The 14,569-nt window shown below is 31.8% G+C and overlaps 1 protein-coding gene across 2 annotated transcripts; it reads left to right on the top strand.

Moving 5' to 3' along the window:
• The first annotated feature begins 7,470 nt into the window (after window positions 1-7,470).
• Window positions 7,471-11,602, top strand: LOC107855854 (immune-associated nucleotide-binding protein 9). 2 transcript variants are annotated; one of them, XM_016700863.2, is made up of 6 exons: window positions 7,471-7,882; window positions 8,874-9,125; window positions 9,947-10,221; window positions 10,418-10,582; window positions 10,689-10,823; window positions 11,071-11,602. In XM_016700863.2, the coding sequence occupies exons 2-6, from the start codon at window positions 8,897-8,899 to the stop codon at window positions 11,344-11,346; spliced, it is 1,080 nt and encodes a 359-aa protein (XP_016556349.2). In that variant the 5' UTR covers window positions 7,471-7,882; window positions 8,874-8,896; the 3' UTR covers window positions 11,347-11,602. The 2 variants fall into 2 exon arrangements, with proteins under 2 accessions (XP_016556349.2, XP_016556348.2); XM_016700862.2 differs by lacking the exon at window positions 7,471-7,882 and having other exon boundaries at window positions 8,632-9,125.
• The last annotated feature ends 2,967 nt before the right edge of the window (window positions 11,603-14,569 follow it).

The raw sequence follows: 14,569 nt of genomic DNA, 5'->3' as shown, positions 1-14,569 counted from the left end.
ACAGGTACTTCTTCAGTTTCAACAACCTTTTTTCTTGCTTTTTTGTTTCTTTCTTTGTTGTTGGCTTTTTTTTTCCTTCTTTCTTGTCTAAAAGCCCTCAACTCCTCATCAATATCTGAGCCATCTTCTGAAGGAATATCTCCAAGATCTGAATCACTACTCAAATAATCTAATAACTCACTTGTTAGCCTATTAACATCTTCTACATTAATGTCTTCTACATCAACCTCATCACCTCTTTCTACACCAAAATCTTCTAGGTTAATATCTTCTACATCAGCCTCATCACCTCCTTGTACACTAACATCTTCTACATCAGCCTCATCATCTCTTTGTACACCAGCATCTTCTACATCAGCTTCATCACCTCCTTGTACACCAACATCTTCTACATCAGCCTCTCTCTCTTCCTCTACTCTAACAGATTCCCTCTCTATGTTAGCACTATCACCAATACCAATATTTTCTCTTTCTAGGTCTGCAAACTCAATAATATCAGGTGCAGGTAAAAAATCAGTGGGACCATAAGGGTCAAGAATTGGTTCATCTAAAACATGATAGACATAAAAATCAATAGAGTCCTCATGTTTTAAATCTTTAACCAGTTCATAGAGATGTCTGTCACTTTTAACCAACTTGAACTGATTAGTTACCGCATCTTGATAATAAAACTCCCTAACAGCTTCATACCCTAATTCTTTAGTATAAAATAACAATTCTAATATGGAAAAGTGGTCGTTGTCAATGTACCTTACCTCTGGCACACAACTTGCAACATATGTAGGGACACCCGTATTGGAAAAGGATCCCCCATGGTGCAATTTTGTGAAAATTATCTCCATTTATTACGTCACCTGTAACAAAGGGTAAAAATTCAAAGTTACTTAATGGAATGTCCACGGAATATACCCAGAGTACACATCAATAAGCTAAAAGATACAACCTTTAATGCATGTTAAGTAAGGAGACGGAATATTCCCAAAATCATAGGCGTAACAGTGATTTCAAAACCCTAAAAACTACAATATGCTAAAATTCAACAAAATTTAACAAATAAAAATCATAAGAACACTTACACCAGGAAGATCTGAGGAAAACCCCCAAATTTGTCCTTCGATTTAAGTGGAAATTTGGTTAATTTAAGGTTAATTTAGGGTTATGAAGAGAGAGAGAGTTAACGGGGAGAGAGAGAGAAACTTTCGTGGAATGAGATTTTTTCCATTTAAAATTAAAATATATTAAGTATATATGGAATTAGTTTATACACGTGGAGGGTTTTAAGTGGAATAACTTTCCACATCAGCGGCGTTTGGAGACACGCGCCTGGAAGCTGATGAGATGTGGGTAAAAAATGCTCAATTGGAACCAAATTGAGGGGGTTTAGGGGTTTAATAGGTACAAGCCTTAGTTTAAGGGTCTAAGTGAATTTTAGGGACAAGTTTGAGGGGCTATCGATGGGTTTGGCCATAATAAAATAAAGACTTTTATCTATTACATAAAATATTAATATATGTAAAGATCATATATGGATTATGGACACAGAAAGAGATTTCTCAATATGCATTGATCTATTGATACATCAACTTTTCCTTTAAAGATTACTCTCTAATTTTATACTTTGGTGAAGTCTCTAATTTTATATGGCAACGAGACTCATGCTCAGTCACAATTTCTAAGGAAGCAAATTAAATTGAGAGCAAAAAAAACAATAACAAAGTTCTACTAAAGATGTAATTGCTACCGAACCTCTTTAGCCACGCAACAAATTTGTAAATCGTATGAAACTCATTAGTTAGAATCTCGTGCTGATAACGTGTTATAAAATAATAAAGAATAAAGAAGAAGAGTAGAGAGAATAGAGAGAATAGAGAGAGTAATTCTTATTTCTTTTGAGGGATGAATTACAATGAAGCAAAACTCATTCATTTATAGGAAAAAACTAATCTTGAGATTTGTAACTTTTCCATAAATAGACATACATAATATATAGCAAAGTAGTATTCACTATATAGTAAAGTAGACATTCACTATATATATATGATATATTTATGACAGTACTACATATATTGAAGGCTTTCCACATTTATGTAAAATTCTAATACTATTATTTTTCCCATTAAAAACTGACCAAACATCGAATAATTTGAAGCTCGATTAGTTGTAAATAAAAATGGATATTTGCAAATCGCCAATTTCACCCACATAGCATATGTTAAATAAATTAAAGTAACATAATCATTTATCTCAAAATACAACTCTTATCCAATACAATTTTTCACGTAGCATATTTGAAACTATAAAAATTAATATTTTGATATGTTTTACATAATTTTAAGTTAAAATCATAAAATTTATTTTTTAATTTTTTTTAAAATTTTATATCAAATCAAATTAGTTCATTTTTTTTTAAAAGAAAGGGTATTAAGTTCGGTATTTTTCAAAAGTAAATATTCAAGAATTAAAAGGCCTAAGGAAGTAAGGTGCGACTTTCAAGTAGAGGTGTCAAACGGGTCGGGTCGGTCCAACCCGAAATCGGCCCTTCCATTTTAACCGGGTTGTGGGCCGGTTAAGGGCCGGGTTTGACGTTAGCCGGGTCGGACCAAACAGTAAAAAAATTAAAACCCACCCTAACCCGGCCCACTTAACCCAACCTGGTCAAACCCACCAAAACCTGGTCAAACCCGGTTAAAAACCGGTCAAACCCGTTTAAAAAATAAATAAAAAATCCAATATACACTATATACACTCCAATATACACTATATACACTACAATATACAATATATATTTTTAAAAAAATATATAAACAATTACACATATATACGTACCATTCAATATATAATTATATATGACTATACGTACTACTTTAAATAAAACATATGTTATAATAGTATAATATATATATATATATATACACTACAATATATATATATACACTAATTTATAAAACATATACACATGTATACGTTAAATATATACTACTTTAGAAGATATATACACATATATATGCACCATTCAATATATATGTACTACTTTACATAAAATATATACTACAATATACATATATATATATATACAACAATATGTATATATATATATATAGTTACATACTAATTTATAAAACATATACACTAGTATACTTTAAAGATATACGTCTATAGAAGATATATACACATATATACGCACCATTCAATATATATGTACTACTTTAAAAAAAGTATATACTACAATATATATACTAATTTATAAAACATAAAGTAATGTATACATTAAATATACACGTCTATAGAAGATCTATTCACATATATACACTCTATTCTATGTATATGTAATACTTTAAATGAAATATACTATAATATATATACATTACAATATATATTTGTATAGTTATATACTAATTTATGAAACATATACACATGTATACGTTAAATATACACGTCTATAGAAGATCTATTCACATATATACACTCTATTCTATGTATAATTGTATATGTAATACTTTAAATGAGATATACTACAATATATATACATTACAATATATAGTTATATACTAATTTATAAAACATAAAGTAATGTATACGTTAAAATATACACGAAGATCTATTCACATATATACACTCTATTCTATGTCTATGTAATACTTTAAATGAGATATACTACAATATATATACATTACAATATATATTTGTATAGTTATATACTAATTTATAAAATATATACACATGTATACGTTAAATATACACGTCTATAGAAGATCCATTCACATATATACACTCTATTCTATGTATATGTAATACTTTAAATGAAATATACTATAATGTATATACATTACAATATATATTTTTATAGTTATATACTAATTTATAAAACATATACACATGTATACGTTAAATATACACGTCTATAGAAAATCTATTCACATATATACACTCTATTCTATGTATACGCACCATTCAATGTATATATACTACTACTTATAAAATATATTACATTATATATACATTACAATATGTATAGATATACTTATATACTAATTTATAAAATATATACAGATGTATACATTAAATATACACTTCTATAGAAGATATATACACATGTATACACACCATTCAATGTATATATACTACTACTTATAAAATTTACTACATTATATATACATTACAATACATATAGATATACTTATATACTAATTTATAAAACATATACACATGTATATGTTAAATAAACACTTTTATAAAAGATATATGCACAAATTTACAAAACATATGCTACTTAATATAATAAATTAATAATATTTGGTAGTAAATTAATAATATATTAGAAGTAAGTTTTTAATTTAAAGTAGAAAACTAGAAATTCAATTTAAAACTTTAAATCGTTAAATAAAATAAAATAAAAAACAAGGACTAAGGAGTGAATGAATTTGGATAATTTTATTGATTGCAAAATGATCCAAAATTTCTAATTTACATGAATGAAAAATCTATAAATTATGCATCATTTTTTCCAACTCATTCATGTTAATATTAATGGGAACTTGCATAGGATAGTCGAAGTCAACGGGGGCAAAACCATGCATTGGACTTGATTCTGCTGAATTCTCCCGTGAAGTCATAATTTCTTCAAGTTTCAACTCGTCGCTCGGCTCCGGTTCCATTCCTTGGTTTCTTCTTTCCGCTCTAATCCAATCTCTGAGGCAAACTAGAACATTCATTGCATTGCTTCCCAATGAGTGTCGGTTGTCTCCAAGCTGCTGTCGTCCCTGACTAAAGGCGCTCTCTGATGCAACGGTTGACATTGGAACATTCAAGATATCTCTAGCTAATCTTGAAAGCACAGGATATTGTGTTTCATTACTCCTTCACCAATCCAACGTGTTGATCCGTCGTCTGCGATACTCTGGTGCCGTCCGAAGATAATATTTCAGTTCTTCCCGATAAGTTGATGTGTAAGTTCTCTCATCAACACTGTTCCAACAATTTAAATCATAAAACGAATCAGAAAAACCATTATGTGTCGGCCTTTTAGAAGATGATGGCTCCTTGGGAGGATGAGGAGCAACAGTTGGAGTGATATTTGTAGGTACGGCTAAATCAAATAAATCAGCATAGTGATTATATAATTTTTCTATGTAATCCTTTGCATCAGCCGTAGCCATCCACAAATCAGGTTGTACTTGTTCAGAATCATGGTTAGTATTTATTTCTAAGTTAGTATAAATAAGAGTACTAAAGTGACATATATGATTATATTTCATGCACGGATTTACCATAGCACCAACCAAGTAAATAGGGAAAATCGGGAAAAAATATTTTTTAAATTTTGCAAACATGGCGCCAACAGCTTCTTTATAACCTTCTTTATTTTTATATTCTTTGAGCAAACCAGAAATATCGGTTATATATACCAAAATATTACAAACAGTAGGATAATAAGCACCGGAAAATTCAACCGTAGCTACATAAAATTTTTCTAAAAACTTAACAAAATCATTAATTACAACCCAATCAGAATTATGTAGCATGCAATCAGCAGAATGAGCAAATGAACCGCAATGTTGGTTAAAAGCTAGTGTAATAGAAAATCTATATTTATAACAAATTTTTAAAAATTCATACGTAGAATTCCATCTAGTATCAATTTTCTCAGGCATCAAAATCGGTGTAAGTCCATTTTCTTGACATTTAACTTTAAATTCTCTAATTCTCGATCTACGATTATTTCCTTGAATAAAACCAACGGCAAGACGAATTTTTTCAACATGAAGCTCAAAAAACTCAAGACCATCTTTTACAATTAAATTATATATATGACATGCACACTTAATATGAAAAATTTCAGGCAAGGAAGGAGATAGCGTAGATTTTATTTTTGTTATAGTTGTCTTGTTGTTAGAAGCATTATCAAAAGCAATACATAGAATTTTATTTTCGATACCATAATATCCGGCAATTTTAACAATAGAATCAGCAATAAATTGTCTAGTATGTTTACGATCTTCATCATATAAAAAAGCAAGAATACGTTTTTGCATCACGAAATTACTATCCATCCAATGACAAGTAACGGTTAAATAATCATTTTTATTTACAGCACGACCAAGATCAGAAGTTAGGGACAATCTACATTGAATATTTTTTAACGATGTTGATAAATAAAAATAATATTGTGAATGGAGTCTAAAAATATCAGATCGACAAGTAGTTCTAGGAATACCATTAAACATAGGATTATAAATTGCTTGTATATAACGAATAAAGGCATCAGAAGAAAGAAAACTAAAAGGCAAACAACCCACAGCTACCATTTTAGCTATTTCTTCCCTGTCCCTCAATTTATTATACTTCTTTGCTACGTGATCGGTTGCTGGGTCCATTCTAGTTTGCATTGACCCACCAACATTCCCACCACCTTTTGCAATATTTAACTCTCTTTTGTAATCTTCAACTATATGTCTTATTAACGTACCCATACCCCCTTGCTTGCCTCCACTATGCTTATATATTTGTTGACAAATATTGCATTGCACCTCAATATCTGATATACGTTCAAAAAATTGTCATGCAATACTAGTTCTTTTATGAGGTTTTGGGGCACTGGGAGGACGAGAAGGGAGATTAACTAATTCAGATCTAACGTTAGCATCTCCTACTGCGGGTGTCTCAGCAATATTTTCATTATCTTCGTCTAAATTAACCGCATCTACTTCATTTTCTTCTTCTATACCGTAATTTTTCTGAACTTCTACATAATCCATATCGTGAGCACCTACACCTATTTCTTCCTCAAAAGGTGTACCAAGCGGTACTGGATGCGAAGGCACACGGGTATATCTACTACTTGAACTACCTCTACCGCTAGTAATTCACTTTTTACTACCACTACCGCTTTCGGGACAAAAAATTTTAACACCTTTAGTAGTGAGGTTTCTTAATTTATCCATAATATAAATTAAATTAAACTAAAAATATTCAAAATACATAAATATAATAAAATTAAATATTAAATAATTAATACAATAAATAAAAATTAAACGTAAGAGATGGAACGACAATACCAAATTTTGAAAGTATCCGAAGATTGCGACTTTAGAAACTTCCGCTCGTACTTTGTAAACGAAAAATTAAAAAATTAAAGTGAACACTTTAAGAAATTAAATATATTAAATATTTGAGAATTGAGAATTGAGATTTAAGAGAGTGAAAAATTGTGTGAAAAATGATTTGAAGTTGTAGGGTATTTATAGATTTTTTTTTTGGATTAAAAAATATTTTTTAAAGTTTTTTTTTTTTAATAAATGGGCCCAAACTAGCCGTTTGGGCCCAAAAAGGGCTATATAGCCGTTGGGCCAACGGTTAGTTTGGCCCAAAATTCAAAATATCTTTTTTTTTTTTTTAAATTTTTTTAGCCGGGGTGGCCGGGCCGGACCGATTAACCGGCGAGCCTGAACCGGACTTGATCTGGGCCGAATTAACCGGGCCCATTTTAATAAAATAATCTATTCGGGACCAAAAATTCTAAAGCCCTAGAGCTTACCGAATCGGGTCAAACTAGGCCGGGTTGGATAATCAGGCCGGGTCGAGCCGGCTCACTTGACACCGTACTTTCAAGTGGAAATGAAACGTTTTTGGAAAATGAAAAGGCATTGTGCGGTAAAAGGCATTGTAAAATGACTAAATTACCCTTTCATTTTGAAAAGAGTAGCATGACGTACTTGAATTATTCTACAAAGACAAGGGTCAAATTGCCTTTTTGCCAAGGGCAGTCTGCTCGTTAACCAAAGAAATGTTTAATTATTTATTTCTACTCCCCCACTACACTCAAAGCATATTTCACTACTCTCAACTACAGGAATTTTCTCTCAAGAGCAGCAGAAAATTAAAGGTATTTACGATTACTTCTTACTGCTTCATAGTTATTAAGTATATCATAATCTTGTCTTTGTATCTCATTTCTTGATTAATAAATATGTTTAACATGCATATGGTTTCAAGAATATGATGATCTGATGATTTTTTTGCTTCTTCAAAATCACAAAATATGGAAAATTCTGTATGGAGTACATATGTTCGTGTTGTTTTTTAACACCACAAACCAACTTGCATTATACCTTAATTACTTCTAGGTAGTTCCATATAGTATTTACTCTGTCTTCTTAATATGTACTAGTTGAAGTTACAGCCTATTGCTTACATGGTCTAAATATCAAGGTGTTATTCATTCCATAGTTGTTACAGTGTGAAAGAAAATGTTTTTTCGTTACTGGAAAAAGATTTTCAGGAAAAACAGATGTTTTCTTAATAATATTTATTGTTTGGTAAGTAAGCCGTACTCAAACGGTGGGGTGGTTGGGGATGAGATGTGTTGTATTGGGATGGAGATTAGTGTGGAATTCTATTCGTGGAACTTGCTTTCCCTATTTTCACTGGGGTGGTCATTTTCTTCATTTTTTAATGAAGTATTTTCCTAGGGAAAATTTTGTTTAACAAAATTTGACCAATCGAACATTGAGAAAAATATTTTACTTCATAACAACTAACAAGCACGAACTAACAGTGAAAAGTTTCTATGTTTCTGTTGGTTGATTTTGCACCTAATTTTATTGTTTTCTCTAGCATCATTAATGCTTTTTTTTTTTTTTTTTTTTTTTGCTCTTAGTATTTAAGATATGTACACCCAGTAGTATAAGAAATTTTTACTCCATAAGGTTACTTTTACCTGTTATAGCAGGCAACTTTTATAAATCTCACATTTTAAGCAAGTCTATGGATATCTGTTTTTTTGTATATCTTATTTTGTACACTGATGATGCATATAAGCTTGAATCTTTTCTGTTTAACATTCTAGTAACCCTGACCTGAGCCTTTTATTGTAGGTAATTTGATTCGATAAGATAATATGGGTGGAAGTGCAATTTTAAGTGATGATTGGGAGTTTGCTACCAATGAAGCTAGGACAGTCGTTTTAATTGGACGAGCTGGAGATGGAAAAAGTTCAACAGGCAATACTATTCTTGGAAGAAAGGTATTTAGGTCGATGCCTCATTCTGCTGGTGTTACAACTACTTGTGAGGTCCAAAGGACCCAGTTGCCAAACGGCCAAATACTAGATGTGATCGACACACCTGGTACGTATAGCTAATTATTAATGTATAAACAATATGCTTGAGTAGCACAATGTTTACGTGTTTGCATCATCATCTCATAATCAGTTACAACTGATCGCATGCGGCGAGCTAACAGTTAATTTTCCTTATGTAGAAAGCTTAATACTTCTTTGCCAAATATGTTGATTATTTATATAATTATACATACAGTACTGTCCTTGTGCTTTAAAAATGTGCGTATTCATACCAAAATTCAACAGCATATAGGGCAGAAATGTTTGCTGTTTCTTGGCAGTAACAAAATTTACTTGTGGAAGTCTCAGGAGTTGAACCTATAATTTGATTCAAAATGTCTGTAAAGGTTATGAATATTTTTGGACTTTAGGTAGCAAATATTGATTTATAGAGATACTGCTGTATTATATTATAGTCCCTTCAACTAAAGTGACTTTGTAGGGAAGGAAGGAGCTCTCTCCCTCTGGTTCAAATTCCATTTTATCCTACCTCGTTTTACTTCTCCTCAGGATTAAAAGTTTCTACGTTGTCACTGCTTACATAGATTGATCTGGCTAGTTTCCTAGCAAGATTTCTAGTTTGAATTAGGGCTTCGGAGCCCCTCTCCTCTCTAGAGGTAGGCAAATATGAGTTTTAGAGGCACCAAGTCTCGGGATGTCGGAACATCAATGTAGTCTATGGTGTGTCAAGTTGCAAAGAGACAGAATATTTCAAGTTATGGGGAAGTGCCTGATTCAGAGGAAATTCAGCTTGCATAGAATGCTGTTTTACATTCTGCAGGTAATAACTAGAGTTGTTGATAGTTAATAAGGTTGTTGGAATTGCAGGTTTATTTGATTTTTCAGGTGATTCTGAAACTGTTGGAAATGAAATTGTGAAGTGCATTGATTTGGCTAAAGATGGCATCCATGGTGTTCTTTTAGTTCTTTCTGTTAGAAGTCGCTTTACCAGAGAACAACAAGCAGCCGTTGAGAGTTTTCAACATTTCTTTGGTAACAAAATTAGTGATTACATGGTTGTGGTATTCACTGGTGGTGATGATCTTGAAGACAATGATGTGACTTTAGATGATTACTTGACAGACCGCCCTGAGCCATTACAGGTAACATTACATAGACAGATCTTATAAAATGTCTTTATTGGCTTTTAGTATTCTTCTACTCAAGATTTTTCTATATATTGTATTTCAAAATGCTTTGTATTTGGTTCTTGTAGAATATGTATATGAAATTCTCGATTATAATGAGTGAAGACTCAAGATTGTTCTGCAGAGATAAATTATTTGTATTGCGTTACAGGAAATTCTTGCTATGTGTCAAAATAGGCATGTGCTTTTTGACAATAGATCGAAAGACCCAATTAAGAAGGCAGATCAACTGAAAGAGCTTCTTGAACAAGTGAGTTTGGTTGTGGAAATGAACGGTGGAAAACCTTACACAAACGATATTTTCAAGAAATTGAAGGTTTAGACTTAAATACCTGTTAATAAATATTGATTAATTCACTTCTATTTGAAGTTAAAGACTTGAGTGGTTTGAACCCTGTTGTCATCTTGGATCTCATTTACAGGATGAAGCTGTGAATTTTAATGATCAGAAAGCAACGGTTGATTCTTCAGCAAGACATTCTGAGCAAGAGAAAAAGGAATTGCAGGACGTGATGCACAGGTCCCATGAGGAGCAAATTAGGCGAATACAGGAAATGGTAATTGTGATATTATTGCCAAATAAGATGTGATGGTTGAAAAACATTTCGATGTGCTGATCATAATTGTCAATGCAACTCATGCTTCATGGTCTGTGAAATACAGGCACTTGAGCACAGGAGTTCATAGTGTGTTTGTCCCATTTATGGACCAAACAATGGCAAAACTATGCTTTAACTTGAGCATTTTCCGGCAGTCCATGTCTTACCATTTTATGGTCGTCTTGCATGTTTGTGTACTTAACAGGTAGAATCCAAGCTCCGTGAGACCATGCAAAGGCTAGAGAAGCAATTAGAGGAGGAACGTGCTGCTAGGCTTGCAGGTGCACAAGATGCAAAAGAAGCTCAGCAGAAGTCCAAGGATCAGACTCGGGAGCTGAAAGATCTACTTGAGAGCTCCCGCAAGGAAACTGAAGAAGCTCGGGAGAAATCAGAGAATGAGACTCGAGAGCTGAAACATCAACTTGATGACGCCCGTAGGGAAACCAAGGAGCTTCGGGAGAAAGGCTGCAATATTTTGTAAGTTGAAAGATATGTGAAACTTGTATGTTTGGAAGTACCTTTATGTGCTTATGTTTTGGACTCGTTTGTTGTCTGCCTTTTTCCATTTTGTGAAACTGATCACGTGGCTGGATGATTTTCATCATTTCGTTTATTCAGTACCAATGATCTCTTGGATGGATTATGTTATTTGTAAGAGCCTATGTCTCGCTGGCTCTTTACTCTTGACTGAACTTTCTACCTGCCTTTGAAATGCCAAACTATGTAGTTTTATTGTATTACAGTAGTGCAATTGGTACATTTTCCTTCTAATTAAATTTAAATTGAGTGATCATACGACCAATCTATGTTGTTTCATATATATTACAATGAAGGGAGTCTTGGAGTACTTAGTAAAATTACTGTCATGTGACCAAGAGGTTACGAATTTAAGTCATGAAACCAGGTAAGTCGTGAAAACTTTGGCAGAAATATTAGTTGAGATTGTGTATAGTCTATCCTTTTGGTCTGGCCCTTTCCTGACAGAAACATTAGTTCAAAAGACCTACCCTTTTATTACATCTCTTTAACAAAAATTGTTACTTTCTTGGATCTTGATATACTATCGCGTGCATTAAATTACTGGGAAGCTCATACAATAATTAAAAAAGATCTTGTATTGCTAATGGTTGAATCATGTAGAATCTAAGAAAGAAACTTTGAGCGACGATATATAACAAAGAAAAATCATAAAGACTCAATAATATATTAAGCTGGTTTGCTCAGTTGACCTTCATATTGTTGGTATAAAAAAAAATTATTGGGTGAATAAAATGCGTCTAAATAATTTTTTTTACTGTTTATATTGTGAATTTCATTTATTATGAGAAGGACTTTGAAATTATATATATCTAAAAAAGTTTTTCAATAAAGAATTAGTCAAATATGGATGAATTTTATATTCTTTTAGTAAAACTAAAAATAATTATATCAATACATTGAAATTAAGGGGAAAAGGATCAAATTTGTTCCTCCACTTATGAAAAATTGGTTACCATTAGACTTTCCAACACTACGCATTGAAGTAGAAGTATATTTTTTTGTTGGAGTAATTAGACCAATAGAAATGATGAAGGGATATATTTGTGTGTGTGTTTTTTGTGGGTCGGGTCGGATTAGAGTATGGTATATTTTATTTTTAAAAATAAGACATTTAATATTGATTTAGGTTATATTATATTAAAAGATAAGTTACAAATGAAAAATTTCTTGACAGTAAAGGTAAATTTGACCCAAAATATGATATCGATGATAAATTTAATCTCGAAATATGACGAATGATATATTTAGCCAATTTCTCAAAATTAAAATTCAAATACGTCAACAAAATCGTGGAAAAAGCCTAACAAGTATATGTATCTCACACAAATCTTAGCCAATCCTACTCTAGGAAGGATTTGGAAATTTGACGAGCAAACACTAATTTTAAAATAAGTTGAAACGATTTTTTAAAAAAATATTTTTCGCCCGATATTTAGAATGGCTTGCAAAATTAAGGGTTCAACTATTTTTGATTGAGGACATGTAAAAATGGTTTAAACTGTGCATCTGAATCTTTTCATGTATATTTGCATTTCACGTATACATGATTGAAATACGAGACTATTTTGAAAACTACTTATCTACTTTTAAAATTTATTTTGAGGGTTAGACACCAAATTTCTTTCTGATTTATTTCTTAGGATTAGGGTTTGAAAAAGGCAAAAGGTGGGTCAAGATTGTCGGGTCATGGACTTCTTTAACATTTTTAAAAATTAAAAAAAAAATATAACTTTTTTAAAAATACAACATGGTGCCTTTTTATATTTATTAAAATCATTTAATATTTTCGACTACATTTCTCTCTCCTAAAAAACTTTCCTTCTCCCGATTTTTTCGAAAAAAAAGTTTGCACGATTCTTGCTTCCTCAAGCAAAATTTTTCAGTTTCTCTTGCTCAAATAAGTTTAATCTTCTTTCCCGATCAGTTTTAGATCCATTTTAGTAATTTTTTTCTGATGTTTTGTGTTGGGTTCTTCGATTTTGACCAAAATTGTATGATTCTTCATTGACTTAGTCGAAATTTGAGTGTTTTTAGTTAACATTGTCGATTTTGTATGTTTAATCGTGTTTTATTTTGGATAATGAGTAGAAACTTTTTAAACTTTTGTACTTACATTGTGTATTGATTTTGAATTTTTGTACTGAATTGTACTCATTTTAATGGTGTTCTTGTTGTTGTGAATTGCACTGTCAATATCTAGTGAAGTTGGTACTTGATTTGCATGTTTAATGTGTGGCATTTTCTTGTTTTTCTTAATAGACCAGTGGTCGATAGATCGACCACTATAAATTTATTTTTGCTGCATTTTTCGTTTTTATTAATAGACCAGTGGTCAAAAAATTGACCTCTAAAGATTCATTTTTTTGTTGTAGATCATAAATGGTGAGAAGAGTTCATAGAGCAGTTAAAAGGCCTATTTCCACTGCTTCTAGCAGTAGGAAGCGAAAAGTCGAAGAAGTTTTGAAAACTTCCAAGAGGAAAAAACCCGTGGATGATGCATTGGAGTCGGAAATTGAATCAAAAAATTTTATCGATATTTCTGAATATGATAAAAGTAATGCACACGAGAGTGACGATGTTGAGGATAGTGAAGGTAGAAGCGAGGGGGAAAGCGAAGAAAAAAGTAAAAGTGATAGCGGAAGAGGTGAGGATAAGAGAGATATCGGAGATGGGGAGAAGGATCCTCTATCCTTGCCAATTTGTGTGAGAGATATCTCTATTGTGTCATACAGCCTAACAACCTGGATGGATGATCTAGATTCTTTTCCTGTAAAGATTTATGTGAGAGCAAGAATGACGATGTATCGAGAGTTTAGACAGATTCTTGTTGAACAAAAGTTGTATTCTGATTCTAAGAAGACATGTTTCAGACACTTGAGGCATATGCTGGAACAGTTTAAGTTTAATAGACAGATGGTCTATTATATGTTGCTACGACGTATAAAAAATCAGAAAAAACTGCATGAAATTTGATTCTGTGTGAACGGTAAGTCAGTTTGTTTCTGCTTAAAGGAATTTGCTTTGATTACGGGGCTGAATTATTCAGCATATCCCCGTAAATTAAAAATGAACAAAGTCCTTTAAAATGGATTAAGTTTTCATTTTAAGGTAACGAAGAACAAGAGCATTACTGCGGCAAAGTTGATTAGCCTGATGAAAGGTAA

Source organism: Capsicum annuum, chromosome 6 (assembly GCF_002878395.1).
Source record: "Capsicum annuum cultivar UCD-10X-F1 chromosome 6, UCD10Xv1.1, whole genome shotgun sequence".
In the NCBI taxonomy this organism is placed as follows: domain Eukaryota; kingdom Viridiplantae; phylum Streptophyta; class Magnoliopsida; order Solanales; family Solanaceae; genus Capsicum; species Capsicum annuum.
The sequence above is the reverse complement of the archived record's forward strand: the minus strand, read 5'-3'. Positions and strand labels throughout refer to the sequence as shown.

Bases quoted from the DNA above. Each gene is read 5' to 3' on its own strand.
- LOC107855854 (XM_016700863.2), top strand. From the start codon at position 8,897: ATGGGTGGAAGTGCAATTTTAAGTGATGATTGGGAGTTTGCTACCAAT. The intron at 10,222-10,417 runs GTAACATTACAT...ATTGCGTTACAG, and splicing joins ACCGCCCTGAGCCATTACAG to GAAATTCTTGCTATGTGTCA. The intron at 10,824-11,070 runs GTAATTGTGATA...TGTACTTAACAG, and splicing joins TTAGGCGAATACAGGAAATG to GTAGAATCCAAGCTCCGTGA.